This window comes from Onychostoma macrolepis, chromosome 05, assembly GCF_012432095.1.
Source record: "Onychostoma macrolepis isolate SWU-2019 chromosome 05, ASM1243209v1, whole genome shotgun sequence".
NCBI classification, from domain to species: Eukaryota; Metazoa; Chordata; class Actinopteri; order Cypriniformes; family Cyprinidae; genus Onychostoma; species Onychostoma macrolepis.
This window is the reverse complement of record NC_081159.1, coordinates 14,898,219-14,907,828: the sequence shown is the minus strand read 5'-3', so window position 1 is coordinate 14,907,828 and position 9,610 is coordinate 14,898,219. Positions and strand designations below refer to the sequence as shown.

The window sequence follows — 9,610 nt, the reverse complement described above, 5'->3', positions numbered from 1 at the left end:
ATATTTTAGTAGTTGTAAGGAACTGTAGAACCTTTAGAAAAGTTACCACTAGTGACAACTTGTGTACCATTTTACCAAATGTGGTAGCCAAGCTCAAAAAAGAATCACAGAGTTTTACCTTGAGTATGCCAGTTATTTTATTCTCCATCTTTGGTGCACAGAAAAATCACAAAAGCACAGTGCTTAATACGGATTTTAAAATGTTCTTACAAGCAGACATCAATCTTGTTTCTTGTGCGTTTACACTGTATATTTTAAGACAGTGTGAATTAAGAATCTATTTATTCACTGCAAGGAGGCCACTTTTTTTTTTGTATATATAAAGAGTTTATATTAAATAATAAACTAAATGCAAAATTGCAGAAGTAAAATTAAAATAACATTTTATGACAAAGAGATACATAAGATATAACAAACAAAAATGAACATGCATCTCTATAATACTAATATTAAATACTACAGTGCAATCACTGTATAAAAAGTTGCTGGTGTAACACTGTTAACAGTAACGCATACTGTTTACAGATGATAAACTGGTTTAGGGCGTTACAAAATGCAGCCACAATGAACTTTCTTAACTACATGGTAAGAAATAATCTGAAATCATTAGTTTATTTATTTCTTATTATTTCACTAATTAATGAATTAAGCTAGTTAATTCACTAACTAGATTTCCTGTAGCTCAAATAGTAGAGCATGGCACTAGCAATGCCAAGATCATGGGTTTGATTCCCAGGGAAAGCAAGAGCTGATAAAATGTAAAAAAAAAACTGTAACTTGAATGCAATGTAAGTCGCTTTGGATAAAAGCGTCTGCCAAATGCATAAATGTAAATGTAACTAATATTGTTTGCACAAATACATGCAAAATGTACATTTGTGTAAAAATCCCCCTAGTGTAAAAAATCTAAGCATGATCAGCGTACAAAATGTTATATTAATGCATGCATGGACACCCATAGATCCTAATATCAAATATAAGACAAGATCATGCAACAAGTCATACAATCCTGATCAAATCATGTGCAGCTTGTTGTACTCTAACTCCAGCTATATATTTATTTTATGTATCACATAAGAGGCCAGGAGCAGTTCCTAGTTCCTTCTTTCTTTTGGACAGAGTCTTCTTCTCTACTCAGGTGTGTACTTTTTGTTCTCCCAAGGAAATGGGTACTCAGGTGCCTGGTTGAAGTGACCCATAAGGAAGATGGCCACTGTGCCAACAGAGAATAGCAAGATGGCTGCCCAGAAACAAACCTTGTCAATCATCTTACCAATCAGCACCCAACTCTCCATCTCCTGAGAAAAAAAAGAGGAATAACATGAGAAAAACAAGATGAAGGAGGAAAAACAGTGTGTGGGTGGAGATGACTGCACTGAGGATGTTTAGAAAAGCGTTATCTTGCTAGGACACTCCTGCACTTACACAAACACAAACACACAGACAGACAGAGACACCTACAGATCCAATGTCATTTTGCTGCTTAGTGGATTCAGCAATGAAGTTACAGGCATCCACACACTCTTTTATTTCTGGTGCTGTCTTTGCCAGACTCTTGTAGAGGTTTGCCGTACTGCTCACATCAATTTCATCCACTAGAGGGAGACATACACAAACACTTAAGAAAATACAATAAATTCAGGTATTATAAATGTAAACATACAAAATGAATAGTACTTTTAAAAACTATGCCTAAATAATGCTAATGATTAAGAGATCACTATCATTATGAGATTAACACGTTAACATGCAAAATCCAATCATGCCAAAACACCTAAAGTAATAGTTCACCCCAAAATGAAAATATGCTAAAAAATGGCCATTCAAGATGTAGATGAGTTTGCTTCTTCATCTGAACAGATTTGGAGAAATTTTGCATTAAATCACTAGCTCACCAATGGATCCACTGCAGTGAATGGGTGCCGTCAGAATGGGAGTTCAGACAACTGATAAAAATATCACAATAACGCACAAGTAATCAACATGACTCCAGTACAATAGTTAATGTCTTGTGAAGTGAAAAGTTGTCATTAAGGCATCCAGCATTAAGGCATTTTAAATATAAACTATCGCTTCTGGCCATAATCCATAATAATGCTTCGGCAATTAAAAGTTCATCTCCTGTTGTCTTTCACATCAAAAGCCACCAACATATTGGTTAAGAACTGCTTTGGACTGTTTTGATTTGTAAACGATGCTTGATCTGTGCATATTTCTCTCCTGATTCAAATGATTCAACAGTTTGAAGTTGATGAAAACATCTTAATGTTGAATTTATTACAAATGCAGTGAACATTTACACTTCACAGGATAATAATCGATGGACTGTTGTCATGGGATTAATTGCTGATTATTGAGATGTTTTTATCAGCTATTTTAACATCTTTCTGATGGCACCCATTCACTGCAGAAGATCCATTAGTGAGCAAGTGGTATAATGCTAAATTTGAAGAAATAAACTCCTCTACATCGTGAATGGCCTGAGGGTGAGAAATGTTCAGCAAATTTTCATTTTTGAGTGAACTATTCCTTTAATTGTGCGCCTCTCCTGATCCGACCACTGTAGTTCACAATACTCTTATAGGTTATGAATGCTTTAGGTACAGTAAGTGAATGTTTTAATTTGTGTTACCAATTGAGCGCATGAGTCCATGTCTCTCTCTCTGTTTATCAAACATCATCTCACTGCGTGGCTGTTTCAAAACATATTCTTCAGCCCTCTGCATCAGCCCAAACGAACTGCGCCGCCTCTCCCTCATTTCATATGTCCCACTTCCCGGCTCCTCCTCATCCAGAAATGAGGCCATGCCAAGGAAACGAGGGACCACCTCAAGGAAAATCTAATGGGTATAAGAGAAGTACAGTAAAAGAAGGTCTACAGAATCAGAAGGTGTGTAATGATATTTCTAATTAAGAGATATATATATATATTAAGGACAAAAACACTTAAACACACATGTCTGATGGTGTGTGACATGTTGTGTGTACTAGGACTACGGAGGGAGAAGTTGAGGACAATGATGCAGTTGGTCACGATCAGTGTGGTCATACACATGACGAAGATTAAATACCTAAAATAAAACCAAGAAAAAGAGAAATTCAATTAAAACCAATGAGACTGATTAAAGTCGGTTAAAAAATGTACATACGATGACACTCACTTGCCAATTAGAGGCACAGAAAGTGATGTTTCTGGAATCTTCTGAGCAATCAGGAAGAGAAACACAGTCTGAGCCAACAGTACAGAAATGGACACAGTCAACTTCTGCCCTCCAGCTAAGAGACAGAGACAGAAAGAAAGAGCGAGACAAAGACATAGTGTACAGAGAAAGACAGAGTGCAAGAAGAGAAATGACAGACAGAGGGAGTATCGACACTGTAAGATGAAGAGAGTGGCATCTTAATATTTAAAGGCATACTGAACATTAACCTCAGAATGTCTGCACATGCACACGCAAACACCTTTTGCAGGTAGAAAAAAGGCCAGAACGACCAGAGAGGAGATGAGAGAGCAGGGAAGGATGATGTTGATTATGTAGAAGAGTGGTTTCCTCTGGATGATGAGGTTGTAATACACCTCTTGGTACTCCAGATCATCAGGAGAGTAGCGTGAGTTTGTCAGCTTACGAGCAGGCCGATGCTTGATCGCCCACTCCCCGTTCTCTGTGAGACCATGTGAGCGTTAGAAGAAAGAGACATGTGAACTTTCCTCCTATAATTAAATGTGATGTGCTGATTAGTTATGTTTTATATTCAAGACAATTTTTTATCACCAAGTTTTATATGTATTTTACTACATTACTTTCTATCGTATCTGTTTTTGATTAATTTTATGGTTGTTTAGAATTTTTGTTTATGTTGGCTAACCAAGGCTGCACTTATTTGATAAAAAATACAGTAAAAACATAAATATCGTGAGATATTATGAAAATTTAGGGTAACTGTTTTCTTTTTTAATATATTTTGAAATGTCATTTATCTTTGTGATGATAAAGCTGAATTTTCAGCAGCCATTACTCCAGCCTTCGGTGTCACATGATTCTTCAGAAATCATTTTAATATGCTGAATTGCTGCTCAAGAAACATTTCTGATTATTATCAGTTTTGAAAACAGTTGTGCTGCTTAATATTTATGTGGAAACCGTGAAATATTTGTATTTTTTGACAAATAGAAAGTTCAAAAGAACAGCATAAATATTTTAAAATATTATAAATGTATTCACTGGCTCTTTTGATCAAATTAATCTCTCCATGATGAAAAAATTCCCCAAAGTGTGTGTGTGTGTGTGTGAGTGTGAAAAATAAATAGTAAAGTGTGTGAACATAGCACCTGTGAAGGCCTCAGGGTCAATGTCCACCCACTCAATAGGCTTTCCTGTATCTGCATCTTCTGCCAATACCATATCAATTTCATTTGCACTGTATGTCTGAGACCTGCGGGTGTAAAATAAATTATAATTAAATATATTTATAATAATAATAATTAATATATACTGTGTGTGTGTGTGTGTATATATATATATATATATATATATATATATATATATATACAGTCATAGCCAAAAATATCGGCACACTTGGTAAATATGATCAAAGAAGGTTGTGAAAATTAATCTGCATTGTTAATCCTTTTGATCTTTTATTTAAAAAAATCACAAAAATCTAACCTTTCATTAGATAATAAGAACTTTAAATGGGGTGAAATATCATTATGAAATAAATGTTTTTCTCTAATACACATTGGCCACAATTAACGGCACCCTTTTATTCAATACTTTTTGAAACCTCCATTTGCCAGTTTAACAGCTCTAAATTTTCTCCTATAATGCCTGATGAGGTTAGAGAACACCTGACAACAGATCAGAGACCATTCCTTCATCCAGAATCACTCCAGACCCTTTAGATTCCCAGCTCCATGTTGGTGCTTCTTCTCTTCAGTTCACCACTCATTTTCTACAGGGTTCAGGCCAGAGGACTGGAATGGCCATTCAAACAAAAAACAAATCCCGCACACTATCTATGCAAAAAGTATCAAAATATTTATTAACGATGTTTCGGTCGCATGACCTTCATCAGGAATTCTTTCAAACATGATTTTGATACTTTTTGCATAGATAGTGTGCGGGATTTGTTTTTTGTTTTTTAGTTTTTGACCTGGCTGGTCTTTGTTTCCAACGCACCTATTTATTGCCGTCAGGTGTGTGGAGGTTAATTGTTAATTAAATAGTAAACTAATAAAATATTATAATATAATAAAAATAATATTATTTTTTATTTATTCCTTTATTTAACCAGGGGGGGTCATATTGAGACTATAGTCTCTTTTTCAAATGGTCCCTGGCCAAGAAAGCCAACACTTAAAATTCTTAAATAAAAATAGAGAAAGAGAAATATAATTTCTAATTTATATTAAGATTACAATATAATAAAAATAAATCAATAGAATTTTAATCCCTAATCTTGTCATTAATCTCCATCTCACTCTGTGCCAACCTGAAGACTAGTGTGCAGTTTTGCCAGTCGAAAGGGAAGTAGGTGATCTCAATAGCACAGGTACTGCGGTAGATGGCAGGGGGAAGCCAGTACATGGAGCCATCACTCCAAATCAGCACATTAGCGTAATATGCCACATCAAACTTGCCATCAATGCTGTAAAGAGAGTGGAAAGGGGTAATTATGCCATTTTTTTAGTAAGAGAGAATAAAATGGAAAATGTACTCTTGTACTGATAACTCACTTGTTTTCCAAAACTATATCAGGTAACCACACAGTGTTGTATGGCACACGGATCAGATCAATGCCGTGATATTCAGATGTATTCCATGTAAGACGGTAATCATGCCATTGCTGAAGAGCAAAAATGTGATAGAAGGAAAGCAGGAATTAGCAGGACATAGAACAGAAAAGGGAAGTGCAGAAGAAAAAAAAACATATTAGCTACGACATTTTATAACTGGGAACAATGGAATGAACCAAAATTGAAGAGAGAATTCTTAAAAAAAAGTAAATATGGAGAGCTGATGCAGATGAATAAGAAAAATAGCTAATAGACATATCTATTCTTTAACCTCTTGTATAATAAATATTTTTTTTTTTAATATTTGACATATTGAAATAAAAGATTTAGTTAGATGTGTAAGCAATCAGAGAACTCAAGTTAATTATTTCTTTGAAGCATCTTAGGGGCCATCATGCAAAATGAATTTTTGCATCCTGCTGTGCTACTTTTCTATTGTTTTTCTATGTAAACATTTGTGAGATAGACGTCTGACTGGTAGCGGTGTGTTCATGTCTTATGCTTGAGCATCACGTTTAGAATGCCATGCCAAATTCAACGGTTAAAAAAGCTCAACTTTTGACAAATTTTAAGTCAGCATGAAATATTCTCTAAATGCATGACGCGTTGATTTTACGGTGAATGATTCTTCAAAATATCTTAACTTGATGTTCCAGTAAAACATTAGACTTCTCTCCAGTGAAAGGGATAGTTCACCCAAAAAATGAAAATTCTGTCATTATTTAATCATCCTCATGTCGTTCCAAACCCATAAAACCTTTGTTCATCTTCGGGAACACAAATTAAGATAAGATATTTTTGAGAGCTCTCAGACCCACCATAGACAGCAAGGGTATTACCATGATCAAGGCACATGGCACAGTAAGGTCATCGGTAAAATACTCCATGTGACATCAGTGGTTCAACCGTGATGTCTTCATTTATGACTTCATTTAACGATTTCAGTCCTCCACCATTATCAAGAGTACCATGACCCTTTTAAACATTAAACTCCTTTAAACCCTTTTAATCTCTGCCCCTTTCTAACAACTGACTGCAAGATCGCATTCAGATCAGCCTAGATCCAATCAACCACTGAAGTACCAGCCCTACATTTTTCCTCAGTCGAAAATTTGTTTAATTCGGATGTACATTAAAATATGAAAAAAAGATCTGTTCCACTGCAACACTGAAAGAAAAGAAAAATCACAATTTGACTGGCCCCTGGGAGGTTGTGTAAGTAAGATACTCACAATCTCAATCCAAACATTTGTAGTTAAAGTCTCCTCTTTTTCATTCTGTTCAGGAAGAGAAAGTTCCCAAATGTAAGTAAATAAATCTGAATAAGTCATTGGATAATATACATGTGTGTGTGTATTATCCAATTATTACCAAAATATATTTTATAAACATTTTATAAAATAGTAGTTATGATGTACAAATTTCAAAAACAAATGTAATGCTATTTGTTATATTTTGCCTAGCATTTATTTTTGCTGGTATTTATTTATAATATTTAGATAACAGATATAATGTATTAATATATATGTTTGTTTACTAAAACTCACACTACTTGTCACTCTTAGCAGGTAGATTAGTTACCAAGGAGATGAGGTTGGTGAGAGTTAACTTGACCTGAACCTTGACTTTTTCATCAGGGTTTCTTGCTGGTCGAATATTTTTATTGTAGTTCTTAAACTTATCAGCGATTAACTGGGTCTCCTCATTTGCACTGACTGCAAAATGAAAAAATGAAAGTTTTAAAACCTGCATACAAAAATGTTAGTAGACAAACATGTGAAATGTGAAAACTTAATAGATTTTATTATTAAAGGTCCAAAAGGCCCATACAAGCAGCAGGCAGATTTATATCAGTTATAAGGCAGTTTTCAAACCATTTAACTTTTAATATGTGCTACAAGACTGCAAATCATAACAGAATATTCATATCAGCCATTTAAAACTTTAAACTGGGTTAGCACTGTGAACCCAATACAAGTTGCAGTAATCCCTAAACAAAATGGTAATGTTTGTAACAGCTTTACATATCTAGCCTATATTAAAATGACCACAATATAGAAAAGACTTTTAGAAAATATTACACAGTTAAGCATAACACTGCTTGCTGTTACAGTGTGACAGCAAGTGTGTTAAAGACGGAGAGCCGAGTCAGTCACTCAGTTTTGAGGTAGCCTACACAAGAGCACGTACCTTGTAATACAGTGGCCATGAGCGCAAACGCAACTATACACGTCCTGCCGAACAGGTCGGCCATGGCCATGGTCGCCAAAAGACCGTCTTAAAAGTTGGTAAAGAGACAGACACGTTATTTTCGAGTGGTCAGTAACCGAGCTATCTCTTCCCCTCACTGCTACAGCTGTCACTGCACGAGGCTCGAGTTACAGCGCGCTCTTAAAGTCACATTCACTAATCGCTAATATCATTATGCCTCTAATACGCGACAATGATGCAGATTGTGTAGGTTACTTCTCTAGTATTACAGTTAGTGACTTCAGATACAATGAAATAGAGGCAAAACATGCTGACGGAGCGACAATTTCAGGTGTCAATCGCAAGACTTCGGTTCCACTCATGGCGAGCCCATGGTGATGTTACAGTCGTGCATTTCTACGAGTGTCATAATGGCTTAATACCGATACGCATAACGGTTATTGATAGTGTTGTTCACCCTCAGGGAATTGTGTTTCAGTCTGAAGAAATAAGCAATGTTAACAGGTGTACTGAGGGGCCGGCTGAAGGGCCATAGTGTTGATGTCTCCCATGAACATGGGTATAAATAACCAGGTCTGTCTGGACATTGTGCCCTGCTGCGTATCTCCCTGGAACAAGGTAAATGCAGGGGTTAGGGAGTGTGTTTTGTGTTATTTGCCTATAGGCTGCTACACTGTAAGAAAAGTCTGTAAAAATAGGGCCCTATTTATAGAGCCCTACTGTGTTAACATAAAGGAATTTTCCGTATTTTTTTTTTTTTTTGTATTTTGAATTACATAATGCATTGTGTTGTGTAGGGTTAAAGAAAATGTCCATAAATTTAACAGATAATGTCCTGGCAGAAATTTACCAGCATCTTTTCCCTTTTGGGGCCAAAAGTTCTCACAAGGTTCTGAAATCCCCTACATTGACAGGTAGCCAACAGTCCTCATGACAAAAACAGCTTAGTAAACACACTAGTAATCTCTTTATGAAAATATAAAATGCAATAAAGTTTGGCTTTAGAGTTAATGGATAGAAAATATCATAAGCTCAGCATAAAGCCAATAAAAGTCAATGGAAATGGTGGAAAATGGTAGAAAATGTGTGCGTGTGTGTGAAAGGGAATGAAACAAAAGAATTGTCAAAGTTTCTTTTTGTTGTACCCAGAAGGTCAAAAGTTCATAACTGTGAGTTATGAGAGATGCCTGAGTGGTGATATCAAGAACATAACTGTCCAGCGTGTCAGGTTTTAAATGATTTATGAAGTCCAGCACATACCGTGACAACTGATACTATAGGTTGGTTTTAAAGCATGGCTGCACATCAAAGAGAACATTTTGAATAAAATAGGCTCCATGAGCTACAGGATTTTTTTCAGTAATCTTATTCACAGCAGGAGAGGTCAGTCTCTTTGATGTCAGTCTCTTAAATTATATTATGACACACTCATGTTGTTTATTTCATGCATTTTTGTTTTGTTTACATTCTGTATGAGCAAAATAGCATAAATGTATTGCTTTGCCAGTTGCTGGCAAATGGGCTTAAGTGGTACATGGTACATGGGCTTAAGTGTCACTGGATTGTAAAGCTTGTCGGTAGGCTTACCGGAGCATGAATTCC

The 9,610-nt window shown here is 35.6% G+C and overlaps 1 protein-coding gene across 1 annotated transcript; it reads right to left on the bottom strand.

Moving 5' to 3' along the window:
- Positions 1 to 122: 122 nt before the first annotated feature.
- Positions 123 to 8,235, bottom strand: chrne (cholinergic receptor, nicotinic, epsilon). Its single transcript, XM_058776329.1, has 12 exons — positions 7,988 to 8,235; positions 7,379 to 7,512; positions 7,030 to 7,074; positions 5,738 to 5,847; positions 5,494 to 5,649; positions 4,331 to 4,434; positions 3,463 to 3,663; positions 3,162 to 3,276; positions 2,957 to 3,071; positions 2,633 to 2,840; positions 1,462 to 1,595; positions 123 to 1,298 (listed from the first exon to the last, which is right to left on the bottom strand). Exons 1-12 carry the CDS (start codon positions 8,055 to 8,057, stop codon positions 1,131 to 1,133), a joined length of 1,560 nt encoding a protein of 519 aa, XP_058632312.1. The 5' UTR covers positions 8,058 to 8,235; the 3' UTR covers positions 123 to 1,130.
- Between the last annotated feature and the right edge of the window lie 1,375 nt (positions 8,236 to 9,610).